This window comes from Barbus barbus (genome assembly GCF_936440315.1).
Source record: "Barbus barbus genome assembly, chromosome: 1".
In the NCBI taxonomy this organism is placed as follows: Eukaryota; Metazoa; Chordata; class Actinopteri; order Cypriniformes; family Cyprinidae; genus Barbus; species Barbus barbus.
In genome coordinates, this window is record NC_136729.1 from 2,931,420 (window position 1) to 2,947,284 (window position 15,865).

At 36.1% G+C, this 15,865-nt stretch overlaps 1 protein-coding gene across 1 annotated transcript; it reads left to right on the forward strand.

Annotated features, from left to right (window-relative positions):
- Window positions 1-583: 583 nt before the first annotated feature.
- Window positions 584-15,464, forward strand: LOC306856326 (kinesin light chain 2-like). The gene is made up of 14 exons (XM_079395548.1): window positions 584-924; window positions 2,907-3,156; window positions 3,919-4,222; window positions 5,227-5,443; window positions 7,415-7,604; window positions 8,165-8,338; window positions 9,729-9,828; window positions 10,261-10,310; window positions 10,915-10,973; window positions 11,056-11,164; window positions 11,392-11,541; window positions 12,407-12,531; window positions 12,632-12,689; window positions 13,295-15,464. The coding sequence occupies exons 2-14, from the start codon at window positions 2,929-2,931 to the stop codon at window positions 13,376-13,378; spliced, it is 1,848 nt and encodes a 615-aa protein (XP_079251674.1). The 5' UTR covers window positions 584-924; window positions 2,907-2,928; the 3' UTR covers window positions 13,379-15,464.
- Window positions 15,465-15,865: the final 401 nt, after the last annotated feature.

Genomic DNA, 15,865 nt, shown 5'->3' on the forward strand with positions numbered 1-15,865 from the left:
CAAATGTTCTGTATTACATCTATTTTAGAAGTTATAAAGGCCATTTAAAATGGAAATGCACTTTGCATAAATTTCAAGATATTGGGAAAGGCCACGTCGAAAATTCTTGCTTCGTTTTGTTGAGATATTAGAGGTCAAGTTTTTTACAGGAGGGATTTTGGATATGTTTTTATCTTTCCATAATTCAGAAAACAGTAATTTCACCAAATTTTAGAAATAAAATGTTATATAAAGTCACGTGAATATTATATAAACAAACCCCTCGGTAAAAACCTTCAAAATGTAGCTAGGAGTAAAACTGTAAAAATTTTTAGATGTAAGTTCTTCTGAAGTGGAGATAGATCTCATTTTGAAAAAGCAATATATTGTAATTGGAATCTACAGACGCAAATAGATAAAGTGTCATAAAATAAAACACCTAAATGTGTATTTTCCATGTTCTCGTTGCACTAGTCTGAAATAAGACATGTTATGAACGCAAAATAGCCCAAAAAGTCAAAATAGCTCAAATGGAGCCCAAAATATTAGCATAGCGCGTCCACGCCCGGCGGACGGGTGTAGTGATGTCAGCGCGCAGGGCTTTGGATTCTGGGAGCACAAACACACACATCAGCCATTTTCAGTGTGCTTTGGTCATCCTCCCTCACTCCAGCACAAAGATCCGCTAAGTTATCACGCTGAAAGGGACGAGAAGGATGGACGAAGCGAAAGCGGGTGATCGCGCACACGGGCGTCTGTTTTGCTGAGCGCGTCAAAGACAAAAGCGCAGCATCATTACAGCCGACGCGCCGCCGGGCATTCATCTGATCCACGTCTGATATCTTTTTATTGGAGTCTTGGATTCTGGACGCGTCTGAATCCATAACATCACATTGTTTGCACGCTTGAGCTCAAGAGAAGCCCGATACAAGCGGATTATAAAAGGTACTTTTCTTGCACGCGATGCAAAAATGATCTGCGCTTTTGTTTTTGATATGCATTGCTCGTACAATGCTGGCTTATTTAATGGGACAAAGATTAGCCTGATCTGCTAAAAACAGTATCTTATATTTAATATCCGAATAGCGCAAAGACTGTATTTATGTTCATTTAAATAATCATGCATTATAATTTGTTTGGACAGTGTCTGAAAGATGATGATGCATGACTGATTTATGATGCATCTGGTGATTTTTGTCTTCATCATCCAATCAGTGATGGTGCATTGAATATCTCGGGTTATGAATCAAATATGCATGATTCATTCTCAAATATTATTATATGAGAACACAAGATGGAGGATGAGAGGAGTTTGCATTATGGAAATAAGTGTTTGCTGATGTTTTGAGTCGGTTGTAGAAGCTTTAGGAGGTTTGTTTGTTTCATATTGAGAGCAGGGCCTGTTTTTCGCTCAGATGAGAGGATGTTGTGGTTGTCTGGAGGAGTCCACGCATGTTGTGTTGTCCTGTGGGTCACCTTGATGGGTGTTTCCAGGTTTCTCCTGATTATTCCAGGCAGCTGTCAGTCATTGTGAAATCTGCACTAATCGGATGAAGGGTTATGAGTATCAGAAGGCGGTTTGTGAGATCTGATCTGGTGTGTTTATAAGATGCACATCTCGTGGTTTGATGCGGGACTCTCGCTCTTTCTCTCTCCGCTGTTGCTGCATTGCAGTCTATAGGCGTGTTGAGAGAGGAGTGGCGCCTCTGCTGGACGCAGGTGGAAATGCAGCTGAAATCGGCCCAGTGATGGAGGCCATGTCTGAAATGTCATGTCATATATATTAGGTACTGCAGTATGCGAGCTTTCTAGATGGAGCAGTTAATCAGCTGTTTCTGTGATGGTTTAGTATTTGCTGCATTAGTAAGCTGTGCTGTGCTGTGCTCTGGTTCCTGATGATTGTCGCTGATTCACAGGGTGTCTGCTGTTGTCCATCACTTCAGATGTTTTTGGGCAGCAGAGCAGGACTCTTTGTCAGGTCAGCACTTGTAGTCAGTGATGCCAGATTGGCTGTTTTTGGGTGTGAGGTGCAGTAACGGATCATGATGGACTCATTAGGACTAAACTCACCCGTCATTTTACAGCCAGTGTTATTTTAGTATCATTGAGATTTTAGTTTTTAACATTTTGAATTACTTTTTATATTTAATTTTATTTGTTTATATTTTTCTAAAGTTTAATTATCTTGTTGTCTTTTTTTTCGCAAGTATGCTTTTTAGTTTTTGGTGATTTTTATTAAAGGTTTAGTTATTTTGTGTTTTTGTTATTTGTGTTAACTATTATGATTATTATTTTAAATGTCCGTATAGTTTTTATATACATCTTATTTCAGTTTTAGTTATTTTTGTTTATTTATTTTTTTTTAAATATTTGTATAGTTTCTGTAAAGTATTTAAATTTTTATTTTCCGTGCTTGTCGTTTTGTTTTTTTTAATGTCTGTATTATTTTTATTAATTAAAATACATTTTTGGGGGTCATTTTTATTAGTTGATTTTATATATATATTATATTATATTTGGCAACTTGCTGAAATAATAAAATAAAATTCATTTTTTATATTTCATTGTTTCAATTAATGTATTTCAGGTAACAAAACTGTTTTAGGTTTAATTTTAGTTAAAATGTTTGTAATTTTGCTGTTTTTTAACTATTTTATTAGTTAATGTTTTTTTATTGTCTGTATAGTGTTTGTATTTTTTAATTTCAGTTATAGTTATTTTTAGTACAAGTTTAACAAAATGAAATTGAGCAGTGTTGCTTAGACAACTAACTTTGCAACTTTTATTACATTTTATTTTCAAATAAATGTAAAATATAAATGTAGCAGTGTACTATTTTGTTTATGCCTTTAGTTACAATGATAGCCATGTAAGATGGTGATTTGTAAAGCATGAGTTTGTAATGGTACCCTGCGGTTCGTTCTCAGCGAGCGGCGTGTCCCGCGGGTGATGTCCACTATGGTGTACCCACGAGAAGAGGTGCTGGAGCGTATGACGCAGGACGAGATCGTGCTCAACACCAAAGCGGTAATGCAGGGTTTGGAGACGCTGCGAGGGGAACACGCTCAGCTCCTCAACTCCATCCTGGACTGCGCTCAGCCGCCCGTGGCGCAGGAGAAATCCAGCCTGCTCCGCAAGAGCCTGGAGGACATCGAGCTGGGGCTGGGAGAGGCGCAGGTATCTGAACCACACCGAAGTCAGAGACTCAGTTTGAGCTCAGAAAGGCGGATATATCCAGAACTGTTTGACTTGATTGCATTAATTTGAGTTTATAATCAATCGGCCTTTCACCGATTTTGCATTTTGGTGGAAAAATTAAACTTCTAGAAAGGAATGGAAGAGCTCTAGAAAATTGCCTGGAAATGAATTAGTCACATTTAAGCTTGCCTAGTCAGGCCAGTAGTTTTTGTTTGTGCTGCCAACATGTTCACCAGCCTGCCACAAAAAAATAAATGTGTGAATCATTTTAGAAAATTAAATGTATAATTTTTTTTATTTACATTTAAAATGCTGCTTTTTGTTTTAAATGTGTAATTTAATATGCATTTAATTTTTTTTTTTAAATATTTAATATTAAATATTTTCCAAACATTTAATGCAAAAAAGTTAGTTTTTGTTTTTATTAAGTTATTTGCAATTAATAAGCTAAATTTCCAATAATAAGTTATACAATTATTTAAAATAACATCCATGCAATTTACTGACTCAAATCAGTTGCATATGTCATGTAAATGTAAATTTTTTTAAACAAATAATTTGCAATAATAGCTAGAAACTATATAGTTATAATATTTTGGAAAACACCAGTGTTCAAAGGAGTCAGTAAGATTTTTATGAAAGAAGTCTCTTATGTTCACCAAGGCTGCAGTCATTCTTTACTGATGCATTCTCACAAGATCATCTCAAGTCAGTTGTGTAAGTTCTGAACTTTGCTCTCAGGTGATCATCGCTCTGTCGGGTCACCTGAGCGCGGTGGAGTCTGAGAAGCAGAAGCTGCGTGCTCAGGTGCGTCGGCTCTGTCAGGAGAACCAGTGGCTGCGGGACGAGCTGGCCAGCACTCAGCACAAGCTGCAGAAGAGCGAGCAGAGCGTCGCACAGCTGGAGGAGGAGAAGAAACACCTGGAGTTCATGAATCAGATCCGCAAGCTGGACGAGGACACCTCGCACTCCGAGGAGAAGGCTGGGGAGAAGGAGAAGGACAATCTGGACGACCTGTTTCCAAACGACGACGACCAGGGACCAGGTGAGAGACAAGCGTGTACTTCTCTAGATGACCTTAAACCTGTCAAACCTGACACATGAAGTAATTGTCAGAAAAATCACATTTTCTAAAATGTAACAGTTTATTGAAACTTCAGAGAAAATCTCAAACAGAGCAAAAATATGCAATTTGGTGCAGATGCTGATATTTATATGGACAAAAAGTAAGTATTCATATGCTTGTAATGTAAATCAGGGAGGTCTTTATAACATTATAGTACATATATTATATAATATCACCAATAATATATAACTCTTTATCTCCCAATAATGTTTTATTAAGATATTTAAATGCTTAGTTTTATGATCAATGCTCTGTAGTTTCAAAATGTCTAAAGCAAAGGCGATTGAGAAATGAACACATAAACATTCTATAAAAGCCTGATGGATCATATTCGATGTTTTGATTTGGAATAATTTGAACATACTTTTGAAATGGGCTGTGTGTGTGTTTTTACATTTAAAAATAAATCAGTTTAGTAACTTTAAGAACGTTTATAACAAAATAATTTATAAAATGTTTTAATGTTTTTAAATGTTTGTTTTATACACACACACAGTATGCTTTTTGTAATGAATAAAGATTTTAATAAATTCTAAATTTATTACAAAAACAACTCTGTCTATGCAAATCTTGTTACTTAATAACTAAAAATGATGTCTAGATAATCAGGTGCTTCAGTCCAGAAAGTGTTCATCGTGAAATATTACTAGCAATATAGTTATTCTTGCGTTTACTTGATAAAATTCAGTAAAGATTTGACAGCAAAAAGACACGCAAAGCACGAGCTTAAGATGGACATTTGTACAATTATACTAAATGGCCTTTTACTTGCTAAAAAACTATAAACTATCAGTCAGACAACCGAAGGCATGGAGTAGATTGTGTGCAACAGGTTTTTAGTGAAGGTTTGATACTGTTGGTCATTTAGAGGCTTTAGTCATGTATCAGATATGATGCAGTAGGTCTGTATCTCGTCTCTCCAGCTCAGCCCAGCGGTGAAGTGGCGGCGCAGCAGGGAGGCTACGAGATCCCGGCCCGTCTGCGAACGCTTCATAACCTGGTGATCCAGTACGCGTCTCAGGGCCGTTACGAGGTGGCCGTGCCGCTCTGCAAACAGGCTCTGGAGGACCTGGAGAAAACCTCCGGACACGACCATCCAGACGTGGCCACCATGCTCAACATCCTCGCCCTGGTCTACAGGTCAGAGATTAGCAGAGCCTGCTTTTGAAAATATTAGCCATGCACTGAAACTTTTGACAAAAATCAAAATTTAATTTAGCCAAAAACCAAACATGGTTTATTTAATAACCACTTGGGTAATTCAATGTATTAAATAATCACAACTCGTGTAAATGCTTTGTATATAAACATTTGCATTGCACGTAAAGCAGTTTTTATATCAACTTTTTAATGATATATTCAATTAAGATGTTGATTAAATGTTTTTAAAACTTTTTTACATTTATATAAATCTAAAATCACAGTAGAAATCGCCTTTTATTTCTTAATTATGACCGTTATTGATGTAAAAATAAATATTAACATAAGCTCACCTCTGGAAAGTTATCCATTATTTAATTCTTTATATTTGATGCTCATTTTTACATGATTTTGAAATATATAAATCCGTTTTAATTGCAGATAAAACTGGTTTTAATATAAACTTGTTTTTATGATATATTCATTTAAATGTTGATTAAACTTCATTAAACGGTTAAATACAGGTACATCTAAAAAAAATTTGAATATCGGGAAAAACTGCATTTATTTGTAACTTATTTCAAAAAGTGAAACTTTCATATATATTTTAGATTCATTACATGTAAAGTAAGACATTTCAAAAGATTTTTTGAAGAGCTTACAGCTCATGAAAGTCAAAATCCAGTATCTCAAAATATTAGAATATTTCCTAAGATCAATCAAAAAAAAAGGATTTGTAAAGCAGAAAAGTTCAAGTTCCCTAAAGTATGTTGATTTCTGCACTCAATACTTGGTCGGGGCTCCTTTAGCACAAACTCCAGCATCAGTGATGAGTGGCATGGAAGCGATCAGCCTGTGGCTCTGCTGAGGCTCTATTGAGTCTTCAGCTCGTCTGGATTGTTGGATCCACCATTTCTCATCTTTCTCTTGAAAATAACCCATAGATTCCATATGGGCTTCAGGTCAGGCATGTTGGCTTTAAACATTACTGGATGGCAGCTGTGCTACAAATAATGTGAAGTTTTGTTCATGCATCAACTGAAAACGGCACCGACTAAATGATCTCAGTTCTTCAAAATAAAAATCGACAACAAATCGATCCTAGCCTAGCGTCTGTACAGCTGACATGTTCACCTGTAGCAGGTTATCCAGCCCGATCTCACGGCAATTCGTACATATTTTACGAGGTGGCTAATTCGTATAAATTTGTACAAATGACCTACACCTAACCCCGCCACTAAACCTACCCTTCACTGGGGTCTAGACAAATCGTACTAAGTCATACAAATTAGCCACCTTGTAAAATACGTACAAATTGGTTGTGAGATAGCGTTAGTTTATCATGAAATAGACAACGACAGTCAAAACACACCATCAGAGAAGTGCTAATGAATCGTAATGCGTAACTTACATTTCACAGGTATAGTCTACATCTGTAAATGTTAGAAAGCAATGGAAATATTTGCATTTTGCTGTCAGGAGTGCAGACTTCAGTGAACGAGCACAGACAGGGCGCAATGAAATAGGAACGCAATAATTCTGACTAAAATATATATTTCGCTGAAATATTTGTAGTTGGACAATGTAAACATGCAGAATTTTAAACCTACAGGTAAGTGTATATTTAGTTTATTTAACTTCTGCTTTAAAAGCATTATTTTTGTTTTTAGATTGTAATGTTAAACCCTTTTTGCACATAATAAGGCTTACATTGTTACATTTACTTTATTAGTTTCCATAGCCTTTAAAATGTATTGTTTCGTTGGACGACATTGGGCGGAATGTAAAATACATATTAAATACAGATTTAAAAAAATAAAAATACAGATACAAAAACGAAAATACTGAGAGATATACCATATATCGCAAATAGATATGAATTTTTGCCCATATCGCCCCACCCTAGTTTGGTGCATTACAAGAAACTGTCATGTGTGGCCACACCAACCCGATTCCCGCATCTTGTTCCAGGGATCAGAATAAGTATAAGGAGGCAGCTCACCTGCTGAACGACGCTCTGGCCATCAGAGAGAAGACTCTGGGGAAAGATCACCCTGCCGTGGCCGCAACCCTCAACAACCTGGCCGTGCTGTACGGCAAACGCGGGAAACACAAGGAGGCCGAGCCGCTCTGCAAGAGAGCGCTGGAGATCCGGGAGAAGGTGAAGAACCTGCACCTGTCACACAGATGATTTGCATTGAATACTGTTGCTCTAGTGTAGCCGGTGTTGTTATATGAATAGATATGTGACCCTGGACCACAAAACCAGTCTTAAGCAGCACGGGTATATTTGCTACAATAGCCAACAGTACATTGTATGGGTCTAAATGATCGATTTGTCTTTTATGCCAAAAATCATTAGGATATTAATAAAGATCAAGTTCCATGAAGATATTTTGTAAATGTCCTACCGTAAATATATCGAAACTTGATTTTTTTTTTATGACTGGCTTTGTGCTCCAGGGTCATATATGCGTTACTAAGAACTTCATCTGGACAACCTTAAAGGAGATGTTTCTCAATATTTAGAAATATATATTTTTTTTTTTTTTTTTTTTTTTTGCACCCTGTTTCCAGATTTTCATATAGTTGTATCTCATGCAAATATTGTCCTATCCTAACTAATTTTATCCAGCTTCCAGAAGATCTCAATTTCACAAAAATGGACACTTATGATTGGTTTTGAGGTACAAGGTCACATCTGTGCTTGTGTGTTTGCAGGTTCTGGGTAAATTTCACCCTGATGTGGCGAAGCAGCTCAATAATCTGGCCCTGTTGTGTCAGAATCAGGGCAAGTATGAAGAAGTGGAGTATTATTACCGCAGGGCGCTCGAGATCTATGAGAACAAACTGGGCACCGACAACCCCAATGTGGCCAAGACCAAAAACAACCTGGTGAGGCCAGATCCACTCAACTACAACTGATACAGCAGTGTTTTTAAACTCTTTCTGTGCTGAAAATCTTTACCTGATTTGGTGCTTCTGGTCAAAAACGTTTGTAAATCTGTTTTTATGCTATATTATCACCAAATTTTGGATTCGATCTAGTTTTCTACATAGCTCACACACCTCAGTTTATGAGTGAAAAATAAAAACGTAATTTGTGAATAATTTTGGCAGTATTCACTCAAAATATTAGGTGCATAAATTCAGAAATACAAAACCTGTGCTAACTGAAAGAAAACAAGTTGAAATCCAATATTTGAACCCAATATGCAAACACATTTTTTGTAGGCCACTCATTTTTGACCAGGAACACCACGAGTGTGGAAAGAAGTCAGTAGGTTATACTCCAGTGCAATAACATTAACAAAAACATGAAGGTTAAAGGGGTGATAAATAACATTTATTATTATTATTATTATTAGTGCTTTATTGTGTTTCCTAAGGTGCGCTTATAATGTTAGTAGGATTTTTCCATCAAAACATGTTATAACTTTACAAATGACAGATAAAAATGGCATTTTCGACTTTATTTCTTTGTTTATATAAATGTAAATACAGTATATATAATATAATGTTATTTATATTTAGTCTATGTACTTTTATTAATAATTAAGCAATATGACAACAGTTCAATAAGCAATAAATGTATCTTATTTAAAAAAAATAAAATAATCTATTAATAAAATATATCTTATTTATGGTAATACTATTTATTATAATAAATTAATTAATTTACTTTTTTAAATCTGAAATTGTCATATTTTTACCCATTGCGTTTTAATATATATTTGTAATATTTATTTTGTTATAATTCACACATACTGTGCGTGGCCATTTTCCACCCTTATTTTAGCCCAATAGCTTAAAGGCATGTGTCTCTCTCTGAAGACTTCATGTGAACACCCACTACTGTGGACCTGGCATTATTCATGTTTTTAGATCTAATCAGATTGCATCAGAGGTTGTGTATCAGTCATGTCTTTTGAGCACATGAATACAATTATCCTGCCATGCTCTGCATTCTCACAAACGCTTTAATCAAAACGAACACGGTGCAAACAGGATGTAAAGAACAGAATCGCTCAGCTTTTTGAGAGCAAATAAACAGAATTAAACTGTGTTTGTTAAATCAAATTTGCTCCTAATGCATCACGTCCTGAGTGTCTCGTGTTTATCTGTGAAAGTAAATATTCAAGGTCAGTAAAGATCAAGATCTGGAGAGAGTGACAAAAACAAGCCCTCTGGGTGAATTCTGATAGGAAATGAACATTTGGATCTGAAAGCTGGAGAGCATTGTTCTGTCTGAAGCTGGTTGATCGTGATTGTGCTTCCTCCTCAGGCCACGTGTTACCTGAAGCAGGGCAAATTCAAAGACGCAGAGATGCTTTACAAGGAGATCCTGACCCGCGCGCATGAGAAAGACTTCGGATCTGTCAACAGTGTGTATTTATTACACAAACCATATATTCATATATGCATGTTCGTTTTATGTGACTCGCGTGAATTTTTTTTATATATATAAATCATGTGTTTTGCTAAAAATGGACATGTTTTTAATTGTAATTCATGATCAGTTTTTGTCGGGATGACGTGGTGATCTTTCAAAGGTTTTGTCTGACTCTAATCCATCTGTTGTGACATCACAGCCTTGTAAGCCAATCAGACGCTTACAGGATTACGATCAAATATCCACCTGCTCTTCCTGAAAACTTCAACAAGCTAATTATAGTTAAAAGAAGACTAGCCACTAGTCTGCGATCTGATGCTATGCAGGGAACGTTGCTAGAAAAAACTAACAATATTGAATTAATCACAACAAAATGCTTTTTTTTTTTTTTTTTTTTTAAGAAAATATTTTTTTTACTCCTCAGATGATAACAAACCAATCTGGATGCATGCAGAGGAAAGAGAAGAAAGCAAGGTATTATAGGCTTTAAATGATATATTTACATACATTTATTTAAATATAAATATTTGTATGACTGTATTTACATGTAAAAACACGTGTTTATTTATATATATATGTATGTATATGGGTTTTTTTTTTTGTACTTTTACCAAGGATGCATTAAATTAATCTTTTCTTTGATAACAGGAATAAATGACATTTTTCAACATATTCAAATAAACAGTTATTGTGAAATATTACAGTTTTTACTGTACTTTTGGCTAAATAAATGCAGCCTTAGTGAGCAAAAAGGACTATTTTCAATCTTACCGACCCCAAACTTTTAAACAATAATTTGTGTATTTTATGTATATTAAATATGATGTATGTTAATAAATATATCTAATATTAATTATATTTAAGCTATATGACATTTGTTTTACAACAATAAACAAGTACTAAATAAAAAATATATTAAATGTATTTCTTATCTACAACAATTCAACCTGATTCTCTTATAATATTTATTATTTACCAGGTTTCATGTTTGTAATGCTCTCATTTCCTATTTTAATCTGTGTGTACAGTAAGAATTGATTTCAGTGTGATTTTCAGTTTGTCTGATGCTCATTTCCAGGGTAAGAGGAAGGACTCTGGTCCGTACGGCAGCTGGTACAAAGCCTGCAAAGTGGACAGGTGAGTGTGCAGGTGTCCCACAGGGGATTGAGTATCAAAGTGTGAAGGACTCAGTGATTTTCTGGATGTTTCTCTCGAGCAGCCCCACTGTAAACACCACGCTGAAGAGTCTGGGCGCGCTGTACCGCCGGCAGGGCAAACTGGAGGCTGCCGAAACACTGGAGGAGTGTGCCACGAAAAACCGCAAACAGGTACTAAGCGCAAATTGATTTCCCACCTGATGCTTGACCTACAAAACTTGAGGTTGAATTCCTGTACAGGTGACTCATACAGGAAGAGAACGCTGTTAAGAAAACCTCACTGACTTCTCTATTCTACTTATTTTAGCTTTCATTCATTATTTGAATTGACTGACAACGCTAGAAATAACAGCGTGACAATGTGAAAGCTCTTGAAATCGGCTCTTTGTGTCTGTCAGGGCATCGATGCCATTAATCAGAGTAAGGTGGTGGAGCTGCTGAAGGACGGAGGTTGTGCTGGAGGAGACAGACGTCAGAGTCGGGACGGAGTAAACGGCCCCGGAGGCCCCCGAGGAGACTGTGATGGAGACGAAGCCGAGTGGAGCGGGGTCAGTGGAGCCCACAGAGCCATTGATTATTTTGTTTATATATGTTTGAATTATTCCAGACTTTTATGTAAATATTGTGTAATGTTTTTGAAATAATTCTCCAGCTCACCAAGGCTGCATTTATTTAATTAAAAACACGTTATAAACAGTAATGCTGTGAAATATTATTACAATTTAAATGAACTGTTTTCTTTGGGAATTTTAAAATGTCATTTATTCCTGTGATGAAAGATGAATTTTCAGCATCATTACTCCAGTCTTCAGTGTCACATGATCCTTCAGAAATCATTCAAATATGCTGCTCAAGAAACATTTCTGAGTATCAATATTGAAAACAATTGCTTCATATTTTTGTGGAAACCATTTTTTTAAGTATTCTTTGAATAAAAAGCTTAAAAATCAGCATTTATTTGAAATGGAAATATTTTGCAATATTATAAATGTCCTTACTGTCACTTTAGAATCAATTTAATGTATCATTGCTGAATAAAAGTTTTTTTTTAATTGCTACAAACTTTGGAATGGTAGTGTATCACCGCTTCCACCAAAATATAAATCAGTATATTAGAGTGATATCTGAAGGATCATGTGACACTGAAGACTGGAGTAATGATGCTGAAAATACAGCTTTGATCACAGGAATAAATTACATTTTAAAATGTAAACAGTTATTTTAACAGTCATTTTAAATTGTAATAATATTTCACAATTTTCCTATTTTTGCTGTACTTTTTGCAGCCCTGGTGAACAGAAGAGACTTCAAAATCATAAAAAAAAAAAAAAAATTCTAATTTATTCATCATTTATGGCTGGTATTGTGTGTTTAAATATACATCTTGAAGTTGATCATATATTGTGGGCACAGGATGGTAACGGCGCCCTGCGCAGGAGCGGCTCGTTCGGGAAGATTCGTGAAGCGCTGCGGCGCAGCAGTGAGATGCTGGTGAAGAAGCTGCAGGGCAGCGGCCCACAGGAGCCACGCAACCCCGGGTGAGACTCCAGCACAACACTTCACCCTCACTCTTCTCCAAAGAACAAACCAAGCAATGAGTCATGATGCTGTAACTGCTGATTTTGTTTGGTTCAAAAGGATGAAGAGGGCGAGCTCCTTAAATTTCCTCAACAAGAGCGCAGAAGAAACCTCACAGGTGTGTATAATATACTGTTTCTTGAGCAGTAAATCAGTATATTAGAGTGATTTCTGAAGATCATGTGACACTGAAGACTGGAGGAATGATGCTGAAAATACAGCTGCGTCACGGAAATACATTATAGTTTAAAATATGAAGTTCATTATTAGATAACTCCATTTTTAATAATTGTCAAAAATCATGTTTTTTCATTGTGCTTTCCAATTAATCTCAATCAAACCGCAGTTGGGTTACTTTGATTAGGTTAAAAAAATACAGTTAACACGAAAAAACATAACATAATTAAAAACATGATTTTTGAAAATTTAAAAAAACAGTTTTTTGCAAATAAACTCTTCATATATTCACATAGAAAACAGTTATTTTGAATTGTAATATTTCAGCATTTTTACTGTATTTATCAAATGAATTTACTTTAAAACAATGAGATTTAGAACGACACGCACAAATTAATTTTTCACAGTAAGATTAAGATTTTCATGTTATGCTTTTTAAATCTAGTTTGCAGTAAATTTTCACTCATTCTCCATGGTGTTTGAAATTGTGTATTTCCACAGTGTTATGATGCATGATAAAAATGTCATGTGTTTGTGTGTCTTCAGGAATCTAACAGCAGTCTGTCAGAATCCAGAGGACTGAGCGCTAGTAATGTGGACCTGACCAGACGCAGCTCTCTGATCAGTTAGAAACGACGTCTGGATGTGGAAAAGGAACCAAACGGAGAGGCTGTTTGCTACCTACTTGAATCGAAACTATCATTAAATGATCCTTATTCCAAACGCTTTCCTAAGAAAAAGATCTTAAAAGTAAAAACCTGTCTTTTAGTTTCACATCGCTTGCAAAATCTGGGCTTCGTCTCTCTGCTTCGCCATTAGCGAGATCAAACACAATGTAGCACGCTATCACCTACTAGACCACAGACCTCCAGTGGTGAAATTACATCTTAGCATGGCGTAGTTTAGCATACAACGACCAAGTTATCAAAGCATACGTTTGCCATTTAGAAAACATAAAGTTGATATTTAGTAAATGCACAGAATGCTAACAACTTCCACAAAACGACCTCACCAAGTTGAAACGGTGCAAAAAAAAGAGTATTAGTGGAGTTGAAATTCGAGAGCACTGACTGGTACGACCTCACTTTTGCCTTCTGAGTTTGATGTATATAATGATTTAATTTATTTAACGTCTTTTCGTTTTGCAAAATTAGTGTACACTGTAGCTGTCTGTCCTGGAGCGACTGGAAATCGTGTTGAACGAAGGATTTCTGCTTTACGATTTAAAGCGGATTCGAGCTAGAGCTCTTATTTATTAGCGAATCTAGATTCATATTTCAAACGCTCAGTCATTTTTATCTGATTGCAAGTCAAACTCCAGCTCTTGTCTGTCACAAAATCTGCCGAGTCTGTGGAAAAGGCCAAACCTATATAACTGGAATTTTCCATCAGTATAAAATGTGACGTGTTTTTCATTTTCTATGATTTTCCAGCCACTAGAATATAGAGATGTGGCTACAACAGACACTTGTTTTATCTTTTCATGTTTATGAATTGCATATTCTTACAGGAACAACACATGTTTTGTACATTTATGTAATTGTTTGCACCTTTATGTGATTCCGTTACCCCTTTATTGCATTGATTAAGGATGTGTGTTTGATTTTGGGTTTATTTGAATGATTTTTCTTGTTCATCAGAAGCGAGTGATCTCTGAATGGGCAGACAACACTAGCTTTGGGAACCAGCCATACAAATGGGCAAATCTCATAAATAAATAAGTCATATTTCACCTCAAATCATATGCGATCACATTTTCCATAAAGATTTTTTTGTTGTTGTTCTTTGTAGTCACATTACTTAAAGTGTGTGTATGTGTGTGTATATATGCTCCTCTGTAGCTATAACGGTACATTAAAAACCCAAGCATGAGGAATGCAACAAATACTGTTAGGATTAATAATTCATCGTTGAAATGTAACTTAATTGACACAGTGCAGTAATTTTGTATGTTACAGTATTAAATTATTGAGAATTTAGGGGTTTAAATGTCATTAATGTCACAATGCTAAACATCTTATTGGTCTTTATTATGCTCAATTTTCCGTAATACTCTTAATTCTATATAATTCTCCAATTTTGTAATTCTTTTGTTTTGCGGTGAAATATGACACAAGCTTGTTCTCGACATGAATTGTGAGATTTTCTCAAGCAGAATGTATTGCCAAAAGTCACCAATGCTTTCATGATGATTGTGTTTCGTTGAGTTGAATAGAAATAAGGGTTCTAGAAAGTGATGAGAGAAAACACAGTTTTGAAAAGTTGGAACAAGGAATCGGAGCGATAGTCACTTGACACTTGATTGTAAAATACTGGATTTTTGACTCACACACACTCACACACTCACACACACACTCGTGTATCCTCATGCTAGCACAGACCGGTGTGTAGTTTGTAATAATGCCGTGTTTACACCACTTATGAATGTGACGCACCTTTGGCTGTCTAGTTTGTCATGTTTTCTGATGATTTGTGAAGCCTTCCTCTCGCCACACGTTATTAGACTGCTGCGCTTCTGCACTGATCTCAGAACAGCGCCCCTGTCCTGCTCTGAACGCGTCGCGTCGCGTCGCTGGAAGCGGCCCGTCGCCCCCAGATCAGCTGTGAAGAGACGCGTCTAGCAGCGCCTTCCTCAGAGATGCATTTCACTTGTGAACGGGGCCAACCTCCTGTATGTTTTATTAAAAGGTTCGGAATAAACTCTGCTTTTCAAACCAAATTAATGTTTGTATGTGTCATTATCAACCAGATCTATCTGTCTGCATCATTCTATTATTCTCTGTCATTCTTTCTGTCTGTTGTTTATCTATCCATCCATCTGTCAATAATTCCTTCTATCTGTCAATTCAGAAAAGGAAACTCCCTTTAATAATCAAAAGTTATTAGTTCTTGTTGTTTGTTATGTTTATGCCCAGCATAAAACTAAAGGGATATCGACCCCAGTGCTGCCATATTTGCCTTGAGTTTCCTACAGTGTTAAAGTTCATCAGATAAGGTCTGATATGTTTGGTGGGCAGCTCGTCAGACCCACTCATGTCACACACAGAAACACTGAAGTTTGAGTGTCAACTTCCTGTCTCAGCTGGCTGTCGTTCATCTTCTGAAGCTTTCACACAA